The sequence below is a fragment of the Asparagus officinalis genome, chromosome 1 (assembly GCF_001876935.1).
Source record: "Asparagus officinalis chromosome 1, Aspof.V1, whole genome shotgun sequence".
In the NCBI taxonomy this organism is placed as follows: domain Eukaryota; kingdom Viridiplantae; phylum Streptophyta; class Magnoliopsida; order Asparagales; family Asparagaceae; genus Asparagus; species Asparagus officinalis.
Window position 1 is genome coordinate 105,977,750 of NC_033794.1, and position 14,095 is coordinate 105,991,844.

General features: G+C 39.1%; 1 protein-coding gene across 2 annotated transcripts in view; it reads right to left on the reverse strand.

The window, feature by feature from the left end:
* LOC109828858 (putative F-box protein At4g17565) overlaps nt 5,723–14,095 on the reverse strand; it is a 10,734-nt gene continuing 2,361 nt past the window's right edge. For both annotated transcript variants that reach the window (XM_020395828.1, XM_020395829.1), the window contains one exon: nt 5,723–7,256. In XM_020395828.1, coding sequence (XP_020251417.1) covers nt 5,973–7,202 — 1,230 coding nt within the window. In that variant the 5' untranslated portion in view covers nt 7,203–7,256 and the 3' untranslated portion in view covers nt 5,723–5,972. The remainder of the gene's footprint in view (nt 7,257–14,095) is intronic.

Here is a 14,095-nt window from a genome sequence, read left to right on the forward strand (position 1 = left end):
TCAGAAATTTCAGATAAGGAATCTATATCAAAGGCTTTTCATGATTATTATCTACAACTCTTTGGTCAGGAACATGAAAGTAACATGTCTATCAACTGGTCTATTTTATATCATGAGCCAATTCCAAATCTTTCATCTCTTGAATCTTCCTTTTCAGAATCAGAAGTTAAACAAGCTGTTTTCAGCATGAATCCAAACAAAGCACCTGGTCCAGATGGTTATTCTGTTCTTTTCTACCAATATTTCTGGGACACTGTCAAATATGATCTTGTTGCTCTTATTAATTTTTTGGGTCAGAATCCATCATCCCTTCAAAGAGTGAATAAAGTTCTCATAACTCTCATCCCTAAATCAAAGATCTGTCCAACTGTAAAGGATTTTAGACCAATCAGTCTGATTAACTGTATCTTCAAAATCTTTACGAAGATTTTAGCCATGAGATTATCACCTCTGTTGAAGGATCTTGTCTCCCCTACTCAGTCTGCTTTTCAAACAGGAAAATCCACTCTTGATTCAATTCTAGTTGCTAATGAAATGATACATTTTTGTTCCAAAAAGAAAAAGGAGGTGGCCATGCTTAAGATTGACTTTGCTAAAGCTTTTGACTCTATCAGTTGGAGTTTCCTTATAAATTTGCTAAAAGCTAGAGGGTTTGGAGATAAATGGTGTTCCTGGATTTATCATATCATCTCTTCTTCAAATTGTGCAGTTCTTGTCAATGGTTCTCCATCCAAGTTCTTTAAATGTAAAAGAGGTCTTAAACAAGGAGATCCCCTATCTCCTATGTTGTTTAACATATCAGTTGATGTTTTGAGTAAAATGATTATGTGCAATGTGGAAGAAGGATCCTTATCTAGTCTGCACATTAAGGAACCTCTAAATCTTATAAGAAGCTTACAATTTGCAGATGACACTCTAATTTTTGTTAGAAGTTCTATCAAAGACATATCTGCTCTCAAGACTATCTTATATATCTTCGAAGATATCTCTGGTCTGGGTATTAATTTTACAAAATCATCTTTGATTTATTTTGGGAATATTCAAAACAGAGGAGACTCTCTAGCTACAGCTCTAAACTGCAAATTAGACAAACTCCCCATCAAATATTTAGGCTTGCCTTTGAAAGGAGGCAAATTATCTAAATCAGATTGACAACCTTTGTTAGATAATTTGCACCGAAAGCTTGCTTCTTGGAAGAGTAACTGCTTATCTCTGGGAGGTAAATTAATACTGTTGAATTCGGTTCTATCTTCCATCCCGTTATATTTTATGTCTTTCTATAAGCTACCAGTATGGTTGATCAAAGACATTGACAAAATTAGGAAGAATTTCCTCTAGACAGGAAAAAGTGATTCAAAACCTTTCAAATGCTTGGTAAATTGGAAAAGGGTTTGTCTAAGCAAATCAGAAGGAGGTTTAGGAGTGAAGAACCTCAGAATTTTCAATCTATCTCTACTGTCCAAATGGTTATGGAAATGCTATGACAAAGAATCTTTTATTGGAGCTCTCCTTCATCAACTCTATATCAGAAAAGTTTCTTTCTTGCAATTAGCTAATAGCAATGCCTGCAATTCCCCTTTTTGGAATGATATCATCTCATATAAGGAAGTCTTTCAAAATTTCATATATTGGTCTCTTGGTTCAGGAAAGAAAATCAGATTTTGGGAGGACAAATGGATTGGTTCAAATAGTCTATCAAGTTTATATCCGTCCTTATACAGGCTAGCTTTCTCCAACAATGTTTCCATTAGTAGTCAAGGCTGCTACCAAAATAACTTATGGCACTGGCACCCTCTGCTGAAACGTAGTATCTCATCTGAATCACTTAAAGATAAAACTGATCTCTTGAATCTTATTAGTCTGCATAGTGTGACAAATCAGACTGACTTTCCTCGATGAATCTTATTAGTCTGCATAGTAGTCAAATATGCTTTCTACAAATTAGCATGGAATCCTATTTTGCCTAGCAAAATTCAAATGTTCACTTGGCTTCTTTCCCAGAACCGATTACATACTAAAGAAAATCTTATGAAAAAAGGGTGGCAAGGAGATCCTAATTGTGTTTTATGTGGCATTCAGTCTGAAACAAAGAACCATATCTTCTTCCAATGCACAACAGCTAAAGTGGTCTGGCAACACTTTAGAGATTATTATTTACCTTTCTGTTGGCCATCATCTATAGATGATCTCCTGATTTCTGTTTCAACCTTGCATAATCTGGATGGTATTTTGTGGCGCACTCTTATTTTGACTGTTTGCTGGTTTATATGGTCTTCAAGGAATAAATTTATCTTTGATCAAAAACCTTTCTCTGCTCAGTCAATTATTAACACTTCGATACTGGCTCTTCATGATTGGGCAGGTTCTGGTAAAAGGAATGCAGCTCTTCAGTTAACAAAAGTTTTAAAAGAGAAGCCTATTGTTCGCAGCAGTGGCTAAGAAAGTTGGGGTTTTTTGGTATCAGGTTTTGTTTGTACATATTAAATATTGATGTTATACTTTTGTTTTATAATTGGTCTATAGAAAATTTAATTTCTTTTCTCCAAATGTATGGCCAGCTTTGGTTCTCCTTTATATCCATGTCAACGATGAATGACGGCAAGGCCCTCTCTTCATCTTCATGGATGTTTGGGAGAAGAAGGTTATACATCAATAGTCAAGAGAAATTAAGTTTTCTATCTACCAATTAATGGATACAATTCGTATCCTTCTTTTGTAACTACTTTTGATTTTAATGAACAGGGTATATCCCTTGTTTTTTCTGTCAAAAAAAAAAATTCCCAACAACTACAGTTTTGAGTCTTTGAATGTAATTGTACCTATAGTTTTAAGTTCTACCTTCCTTGATGGCTTGATCACTTTGTTGAAGTCATGAACATTTCTTTCATACGTGGACTAGGTTTATTAATTAGGGGTGCTTGATTGTTTAATTACAATATAATTGATCGTTTGGGTGTTCAATTTGCTTAATTGAACTTATATTTGTTAGGTGGTGTTAATTACTATTGTATTTTAAAAGTTGTAATGTGTGTGTGTATATATATATATGTATAATCTTATGTAAACATAAGTGGATATGAGTTAGTTATCAACCAACTTTTTTATTTATTGATGTTGCCTTGAGATCCTTGAAAGATATGAAGAGTCTTTTAAAATTTGTGCATCTTTTGATGACACAAATCTAAAAACAAGATAAGTGGATAAAAAGTTTGGTGGACAATGCATTCTATCCACTTAAGTTGACATAAGCTCATACATATATATAGAATAAGACTCCTATCAACTTAAGTTGACGTCCACTAAACTTCCTAGCCACTCATTTATTAATATAAAAAACCATTTTATATCATGTAAGGATCCCTAGGCAATATGAATGGCTAAAAAGTTTGGTGGATAACTTTTTGCTATTCACTTAAGTTGACACAAGTTTTGCTCTATGTTGATGCTCGTGAACAAACAGTCGATGGGGGTCCTCCGCCGTCGGATGCGGTTTCGATCTTGGCGTCAGTGGGGGAAGAATAAGAGGATGAATGTTGGGGCCGACTCCTCCTCCGACTTTATGCTCGATTCTGAGCGCGCAGGGTGGGCTGATAGCCTGCACATGTAAGAATCGCAGGAGTACGGGGCTAGTTTTCCCGTGGTACCTCTGACGGTCAAGTCAGCTGTGAAGCTTGATGGAGGTTTTTTGAGAGGTCACTGGGCCATTGGGGTCCTTGCAGGGGGTTCCTCTCTAAGAGTTATTAAATTCTCTTTATGTAAAAAGAAGATCCAAAAGGGAGTAAAGTTCAGGTGTAAGAAGAAGCAGAGATCAGCCTCCCTGTCCTTACCCTCCTTACCTCCTTTTTATATTCCATTGCCTCTGAGATTTTGACTTTTCTTTTGCACAGGAGGGCGGTTGCTGGGCGGGCAGATAGACTGCTGAGTCATCCTTCTCCTTCCAGATGTCGGCTGGCGATTGGAAGGGAAGTCATTCGGGTACAGGAGAGATCTGTCTTCTCAGTACCCTGGATTTGTCAGAAGAGGTAGGGCGTATGATAGGTCGGCTGCGTGGCCGTTCTTCTCTCTCTAGGTGGCGGCTGATGATTTGATGAGAAGTCATTCGTGCACAGGAAAGCATCATGACAATCTTCTGAGAAATAACTTGTAAGCCGAATAAACGGCTTGGGCACGAGGTTTATCAAAATGGAGATCTTGATGGGTCTGATCGATACTGTTGTTTCGATTGACATCTGAAGTGAACTTGGTTGGCTTTTATCCCTTTAGCCGAGGCAGATTGATCTGCGAGCCATCATTATGATTTGGCGACCTGATAGTCGAGTGAGCTTCGGGTCGGGTATATAGTCGAGTCGTCTGCTCGAGGAGTCGTCTTAATTGCGAGAGGGCGACTGATCCAGTACTTCGAGTCGGTTATGATGATCTTTGATCGAAATATGGCTTGTCTGCTCGTCTGGTCGAGGGACTTGGCCTTGACTGGGCTTTTGAGCCTCTAAGTTGGTTTGGACCATAGCTCCCTTGTGCTTATGCAGACATTCTCCCGACATTTCTATCTTTGGATGGTAAATTACCATAATAGAAATGAAACAACTTAGTTTTTTTATATATATAGGAAAATGAGTATGTTTGGCACCAAGCACAAAATTTATGTTTGATAGTGAGGTGACATATTATCATCCACTCATTCAAATGGGGGGACCACATTCACATGGGTTGAATGTAGCATAAATTTTGTGCTTGGTAGTGAGATGTCTCATTCCTATGCACTCATTCAAATGATGGCATATCCACATACACTCTCTAACTCATGTGAATGTGGTCCCCCCATTTGAATGAGTGGAGGAGAATAATTGCTTTCTATAGTGTAGGAAAAATGACCAAACTATAAATCTCCAATCTTAGAGAGGATTTAGGGTGTGAATCTGACACCCCAATGTCACCTCATTCCAAACCCATTTACCTATTCCCAATCACATGGCGCCCTTATGCTTCCCCCACCCTTTTTTTTTTTTTTGAAACAAATAAGAGATTACAATTCCTATAATGATGCGAAACCAAACACCAAATTACAATCTTCAAGATTTGCATGAAATGCAATGGACTTCATTTCTCGCACGAGATCAATTTTTTATAATTTTAGAAAAAGTGAGTTGTTCTAGTTTAACAATAAGTCCTCTCAAAGAGATTAAAACACAGACATCCCTACAACCAGCTACTGAAACAGAGATATCTGTAGGTCCAAACACTTACGCAGAAGAACTAATTACAGGAATGCAAGAGAGAAAAAGATCAAAGTTCGGAAAATTAATTAAAAGTCCTGTAGATACCAGGAATTGAAATACGAAGATGAGCATTATGCAAAACACCATATTGGTTACTAAACATGAAGTACAGATGCAAAACCAATTGCATGTGAATTCAACTAAATAATGTTCATAAAAATTGAGACCCTTAGTGCACCGATAAAGAAAAGCGATAATATTAGAGTTAATGAGACTAGGAGATCTAGATGTAAACCTAGAATGACTTGGTTAGAAGCAATAAAAAAGGATATGATTAAGACTAATTTAACAGAGGAGATAACTCATAACAGAATTGAATGAAAAAAATAAAATTCACGTAGCTGACCCCAAACATTTGGGATAAAGGCTTGGTGGTGGTGGTGGTTGTTGAATCTGAGACCTCATATTCTCAAGTATTAAAGAATATACATTGTCACGTCCTACGGTTACAAAAAATTAAGAATAAATTCAACAACACAATTCAACATCGACGTCTCTTACAAAAATGTAACGAATGACATTTCCACAACAACAAATACATACTGCACCTTCTTTTATGAGATGGGGAAAAAAGGCTTCCACATCAATAAACAAAACCCCCGAGGTTCACCATTCCAAAGGGAGATGAAATGTTTCTATGCATCCATAATACATTATATACGACAAAAAAATCTGTTACCTGTTCAAATACTTGTTTCAGGTCCAACTGGGTGTTATCCAAATTGGAGGCTGCTTCCAATGTGATTGAGGATGAGTGATCGGCTCAAGAGTTCGACCATCCAAGCTAAAAACCCAAGTCTCCCAGATATGAGACTGTGGATTATAAGTAGTAGATTCAACACTTCTGTTCTCAAAACTAAACCTCCGAGTTCCCCACTCCCTTCTCGGCTTCTCAAGATGTCCAGTAGTGAAATAAATACAGTTCCCTCGCAGATTCGCAAGGTCTCTCGATGACACACACAACGAACAGAACAAATCCAAGAAGAGAGCTCGGTCTCCCAAGCTCTCCACCTTGATCCATTCCTCGCTAATCAAATCCAGCTCAAGAACTACAAAATCCATTTCATCTCGCGCCCTCCAAACTTGCAAAAGACCCACACTTGAACCTACTAAATACCCATAAGAAATTTTCGATGGCAACCAACCAGGCAAAATTACCGATACAACTAAGGGAGAAGGGCCATTAAGGTCCCAAGCTACTACCGTTCCATCAAGGTCAAGGGTGTAAAATCTCTCGTTATGAACTGCCAGGTCAGCAATCCTTCGAGTACCTTCAAGTGAAGTCCACGCTTCATCTCCTTCTTTAGTGAATGCCAGATAAGGAGCCGACAGCAAAGCTAGCATAACTGTATAATGTGAAGAGCTCCATGAAACTTTGGCCATTCGATAAGGACGAGCCAAATTGGGTAATGTTGTAAGAGGAGGTAATTGGATCTGGGACCCGGTAAGAGGATTTAAAAGAAGCAATCCGGAAACTACGTCCATGGTCACAAGCCAACCACTAGAGGACCCGCACCAAGTACGATTGCATATAGGTGGATCCGGCTGGGAGATTTTGTAGATTTTATTTTCTGAGAGGTTGAAAAAAGTCGCGGTTTTGAGGGTGAGCTTGTTGACGAGCAAGAGCCATGGTGGTTGAGGAGCGGAGAAGAAGAGGGGATTGGAACGAGCAATTGAGTTCCAGGATGTGCATACTGAAGCTAAGCGGATGCGGTCAGGTAGCAGGAGGCGATGGATAACGATATCCAATATGTCCTGTGGGAGGTTGGCCCATGCGGTTGTAGAGGTTAGGTCAGTGTTTGAAGATTCAGAATTGGTTGGAGTTTGAGAGACTGTTTTGTGTCGCCAACACTTGAAAAATCTCTCTCGGAAGGTTTTTTGCTTGCGCATGCATAAAACCCTTGGGAATTTTGAGTCCTTGGGCATGTTGTTGGAGAGAAGCTGCTAACGAGTTGACGTGCCTGTGAGAAGAGGGATACCCTGTAACACAATTGGAAAACTTAATAACAGTAACGGAGTATAAATTATGCACAACATGTGAATAGAATGTTGAAGATTGAGTTATACTTTTGATAGTAGAGCTCAGAATCTATGACCAGTATCAAATATTTTGTTGTGTCAAGTTAAAAGAAGATCAACTACTTTAGACAGTGTTGGGTCGGAGTCACGCCCACCGCCGCGGAGGCGATATCACCTGAGAGAGAACCCTGGCCTTTGTTGTCACAAAAGCACAAGTCAACCTCTAAATTCTTGTTTCTCAAAGGAAACGAGAATAGATAATGAAATTCTTATTTCTCAAAGGAAACAAGAATCGAAAGTGATATATTTCATCAAAGTGAAATATACACTCTTCCTCTCATCAGTTCAAGGACTGAAATCTCGAGGGAACCTACAAGCTATGGCAACTCACAGATAAGACAAATACAAACACGAGATTTTTACGTGGTTCGGCAAACTAGCCTACGTCCACGGGAGGGGGTTTCACTATGGAGGAAAAATACCAAACTTATACAAATTCTCTCTTACTCTCTTTACTTTTCTCTCAAAATACTCCACTTGAGATTTTTTTTTTCACATATTTCCCCACTCAAAAACACCACCACCTCTCCTATTTATAGGAGAAACCAAAGGGCAAGGCTGAAGGAATTTGGCGGGCTGAAGGAATTTGGCGGCCTGAAAGAGCGCGCTGGAGAAATTCATGGCGGGAACTCTTGCGGCGGGAAAGGAACTCGCGGGAAAACTCCCGCGCTCGTGATCGCGTGCGCGCTCACGAAAAAAACGGCATCCTGGGCAGACACCCACACGTGGGTGGGCCCCTCCCGCTTACAATTCTCCAATATAGCAAGCTGTAGCAATCGACTCTGCCCACCATTCTTTGCCCAAACCAGCATAAGATCGCATACTCACTGCTTTCTCCTGCAGTGTTCGGTTCAGTCTCTCTGCGACCCCATTTTGTTGTGGTGTAGACCTGACTGTCCAGTGTCTGGCAATGCCCTCCTGATCACAGAACTCCTTGAAGGCACCATCTGTATACTCTGTACCGTTGTCAGATCTCAACGTCTTTAATTTCTTGCCCGTCCTGTTCTCAACCATCGCCTTCCACTTCTTGAATGTCTCAAATACCTCATTCTTATGCTTCAGGAAATACACCCAAGCATACCTCGAATGATCATCTATGAATGAGACAAAATATCTGAAACCACCATTGGAAGTTGTCGAAGCCGGACCCCAAACATCCGTGTGCACATAATCTAGTATCCCTCTGCTCTTGTGCTTGCTCCTCAGAAATTGAACCCTGTGCGCCTTTCCATACACACAGTCCTCGCAAAAATCCATGCAAGGCTTCTTCAGATTCTTCAGCAAACCCTCTTTACCAAGCAGATCCAGACCCTTCTCTGACATGTGCCCAAGCCGCCTATGCCATAACCGTGTGTGCTCACATTGGTCTCCACCACTTCCTTCAGCTTCAACTGCTGCATCTCCCATCACTGTCGTACCCGAGAGAGTATATAGATTACCGTGACGAACACCCTTCATCACTGTTAAGGAACCCCGAACAACCCTCTTCACTCCGGTTCTCTGTTACAATCTTGCAACCCCCGGAGTCCAAAGCACCGACTGAGATGAGATTCTTCCGCAAGCCCGGAACGTGTCGTACGTCCGTCAGGGTTCGAACCACTCCATCATGCATCTTGATTTTAATATCACCTAGCTCCACCGTTTTACAAGCATTGTTGTTCCCCATCAATACGGTTCCACCATCAATGCTCCTGTAGGTAGTAAACTACTTCCTGTTTGGACACATGTGGTAAGAGCAACCAGAATCAAGAATCCACTTCCCGGAGGTATCCTCGCCATCCGTGACGATATAACATTCCTTATCGCTCCCATCCCCTCTGAAGCGTAGCTCGCCTCTTCCTTGCCTTCTCGTCTTTCAGTCTTGTTGTTGTTCTTTTTCCCACCTACTCTCTTGTTAGGACAATCGACCTTGAAATGCCCAACTTCACCGCATTTGAAACACGCTCGTCCCGTAAGAGGTCTCGATTTAGATCTAGACTTTCCTCACTTGCCTTTTCCTCGCTCATTGCCTCTTCCTCTGGCAAACAGTCCCTGCGCTTGTTCTTTGTTACCACCAGTGACCATATCACTAGTTGTAATTTTTCGAAGATCATCCGCTAGAAGCGCCGTTCTAGTTTCATCCATCGATAAAGTATCACCCACAAGCATCAGTGTTTGTACCAGGTTCTCATAAGACTTCGGCAGAGATAGAAGTAGTAGAAGCGCCTGATCCTCGTCTTCCACTATCACCTCAATGTCTTTCAAGTCTGATAAGATCCTATCAAACTTGTTGATGTACTCCCGGATTGACGAGCCCTCCTCCATCTTGCAAGTATACAATTTGGATTTTAAATAGATCCGGTTCGTTAGACTCTTCGTCATGAAGGTGCTTTCTAACTTCAACCACACACCCGCAGCCGTTTCCTCCCCGTCTACCAAGAAAGCTACATCCCTCTCAAGGCATAGGATAATCGACGCTCGTGCTTCCAGATCCAGCTCCTCCCAATCCTCATCAGACATATTTTTATGCTTCTCTCTTCCAGCCAAAGCCTTGTGCAATTTTTGCGAAATCAGCGAATTTTTCATCTGCATCCTCCAATAGGAAAAATCATTTTTCCCATTAAATTTTTCAATCTCGTATTTTCCAACTTTACGTATTTTACTTGTAGAAGTCATTTTCCGCTTGTATTATGTCAATCCGCTTCTCTCAGGAATTTTTAACAATTTCTTTGTGTTTTACCATACCATATTCAACCACCACCTCAGATCAGAAATTTTACCACCTCCAGTCTGAATAAGGACTCTGATACCAATTGTTGGGTCGGAGTCACGCCCACCGCTGCGGAGACGATATCACCTGAGAGAGAGCCCTGGCCTTTGTTGTCACAAAAGCACAAGTCAACCTCTAAATTCTTGTTTCTCAAAAGAAACGAGAATAGATAATGAAATTCTTATTTCTCAAAGGAAACAAGAATCGAAAGTGATATATTTCATCAAAGTGAAATATACACTCTTCCTCTCATCAGTTCAAGGACTGAAATCTCGAGGGAACCTACAAGCTATGGCAACTCACAGATAAGACAAATACAAACACGAGATTTTTACGTGGTTCGGCAAACTAGCCTACGTCCACGGGAGGGGGTTTCACTATGGAGGAAAAATACCAAACTTATACAAATTCTCTCTTACTCTCTTTACTTTTCTCTCAAAATACTCCACTTGAGATTTTTTTTTTCACAAATTTCCCCACTCAAAAACACCTCCACCACCTCTCCTATTTATAGGAGAAACCAAAGGGCAAGGCTGAAGGAATTTGGCGGGCTGAAGGAATTTGGCGGCCTGAACGAGCGCGCTGGAGAAATTCATGGCGGGAACTCTTGCGGCGGGAAAGGAACTCGCGGGAAAACTCCCGCGCTCGTGATCGCGTGCGCGCTCACGAAAAAAACGGCGTTCTGGGTAGACACCCACACGTGGGTGGGCCCCTCCCGCTTACAGACAGCATTATGCCTAGGCTGTACATAACCTTCATCACAAACTACTTTTTATTTGAGTAAAGATAGAACTTTTTCTCAATGCTTCTATAAGTAGCAGGTAGTACTGAAGCTTGTGATGAATGTACTCAATTTAATATTTGAAAGTTTATGAAGTTTAGATCCCATCGCTTATGTTTATCTTTGTTTTTTTTAAACTTTGAATAAGAACTTCTAATTTCCATATGAATTTTTTCTTGATTCTGAGATTGACAAACATGTTAAACGTTCATAAAACAAGAGCAACTTTTACATTTGGTCAAACCGCACCACCTTCTTGGAGCAAGTGAAAATTACAAAATGAGTTTGGAAAATATTTTGTAATCTAATTTTGAATCTTTTTTTTATATAAAAGTGAAAAAACTGATTTTTCCTAATGTACTAACTTGGCCTGCTAACTATGTATAGCTCCTTTTATATTATTATTTTTAATTTGAAAACGTTGGTTTTCATTTACTTTTTTGTTAATTTCACTCCATTTCTATAGGTAAACCCCCACTGAATGAATTGACCCTCTCTCCTTTCCGCTTACAGACAAGGTAATACTTGATTTTTTGTCCTTTTGATTTTTCTATATCATATGCTCAAATCTATCATAGGACTAAATGTCAATAATCAATAATATATAAATTGCACATATCTCAAACATAAAATTTCAAATTCACAGATTTCGTATATTTGTAGTCAAGATGACGAAAGTACTCCAGTATGACATCATGTTGTTAACTCAACTATTCGGGTTTCTTGTTATAATTATATTTTGTAAAGTTTTAGTTTCATCTTCTAATGTGATGTAAGTTGATTTTTGTTTTTTATAAACTTTTATGTTACATCAATAGCTATTAAAGTAATCCATTTTCTCAAATAATATTTTTTGTTTGTCCATGTGTTCTCACAAGTCATAAATTTGTTGTGTCTACTCTTGGGTTCATTTATGAAGATGTTATTATTACTCCTTTAATTCGTTCTGTGTCTATTCCTTTTTTTGTTCATCTAGGATCTGAATTATTTTGGAGGAACCAGCCAACCATGCATGAACAAGATGTTTATCTTGTTGTTGAGCATGTGACGCATGGCTAGCTAGGTGTAGGACTAGGAGAAGGGGGTACAGGAGGTAAAATGTTTTCAAAAGTTTTTTGATAGACAAATCAAAGGAGAAAAAGAAGAATGGATTATGGTTTTTGTATAGAATCACACACAACCATAAACCTACTCTCTTACAGAGACAAAAGAAACACTTGTTTGCATTCCATTTGTATGGCTTTTTCCCCTATTCCCAAATTATTCCTAGTCCAAGTTAGACCAATGTTTAATGCAACTGCTTATGACTTGACTAGGGGTATGTTAGAGTTCATTAATAGCAATTGATTTAATGAATTTGTTATAATTTGACTAAAACACCCTCATCTTCCTCCTATTCTTCATTAATTTACACTTCTAACAAATTTAGAAGAATTTCCCAAAATAATCACTAGAATTAGAAACTCTTCTTATATTTATTAATTAACTTAAACCATCGATTAAGATTTAAGGCTTCAAATTGACGAACAACAAAATCTTCTTGCGTTGAAAGTTTGAATAGAATTTATATTGATATAGCAAAATGTAAGGACATTGATATTTATGGTTCATAATAATTGTTAAAGTGTGCACTATTTCATGATATTCATAATTTTTCATTCGAGGCAAAACTGGAAATAAGATAAAAAATATAAGTTTATGTTAGTTTTGTACTAATTGTCCTACATTATTGGCCACAAGGTAGGTTTTCTAAAATTTAGGACTTGTATGACCAGAAGTCGACACAGTTGTATTGAATGTTTAGCATATTACTTGTAAGCTCTCTTCATAACTTTCATTGGGTAACATATTCCTCATATCTCTACAGACAAAACATGTCACTATTGATGACATAAAGAAGCTAGCAAATAAAATTTCTGATAAGGAGCATAAGACTACGTTGATAGATATAGTGAATACTCACTCAGTGTAATCATCGCAGTCTCAACCTTCAAGTCTCTTGAAACAATAATATCTAAAACCCCTCTCTATCTAATGTATATAAAACACTCCTCTTTTCTCTCACCGGTGACCACATGAGGGTTAGGATTTTGAATTCTCCCCCGCCCCCCCGACCACAATCAGATACTCGTCCCCCATACTCCTGCTCTCATACCTCTCTATCACCCTAATCACCTCCTTATACAGCTCTTCAAATTCTAGTCCAAGCATCAACACAACTCTCTTCCTCACCAAGACAAAGTCCGCAACCTCATCTCCCCCCCCCCCCCCCTAACCACCAACACTTTCCCTTCATACCTCAAGCTCTCCCTTATCCTTCTCTTTACCACCTCATCACCTCCTCATTACACTTTTTCCAATTCAATCAACTCCTTAACTACTCCTCTCCCCTTCATCGCAACCAAACTCAACCTCGAACCAACACATTATCAGCCAACTCCTTTAATCATCTCTTTCCCTCTCTTCTTTAACAACACTGTTCCGTCTAGTCTCTCACAATCATCACAATGGAGTTCAACATTACTACAATGTCTAATTTGCAATCCCCAACACTTTATATAATTAACAATATTTTGCATGATTTATATGCAATAGCCTGGTTCATAGCTTGGTATTAGAGGAACGAATATGCTAAGTCGAAAAGATGGATACTTTTCCATTAGGGTGACTGAAGGTGAATTGCCTCTTCCCCAATATCTTTCTCTTCTCCTCTGTTACCCTTCTTTTCCTCTGTTTTGATTTTCTTTTTTAGTCTCATCTTCTTATTCTTCATCTTTTTCTCTTCATTTCTTTGTCCTCAACTCTAGCAGGAGTGGTGGGTTTTTGGAGATAGCTAGAACGTTCTGGAATAGAATATTTATATTGGGATGGGTTTTTGGAGCAGAATCAACATAACTCAATAGCGGAGGATGAGCAAGTATTTGCTACAAATTGGGTTTAAGGTTCAGAGAACCATTACAGAAGATAAGGTATGGGTTTGAGTTATAACAAAATGGGTTTAAGGGTGTAAACGAGTGTGAAATTACATGACTAATAGGTTTGAGTTTATAATGAAAGGGGTCTAACTGTTCAAGCAATACAAAAGTTGAACAAAATGGAATATTCCCTCACCATATTAACAACAACTAACTAGGGCAGTGGTGGATCCATGTGTCCACCTAGGGTGCAAGTGCATCCTAATATTCTTAAAATTTTATCTAAAACCCTAAA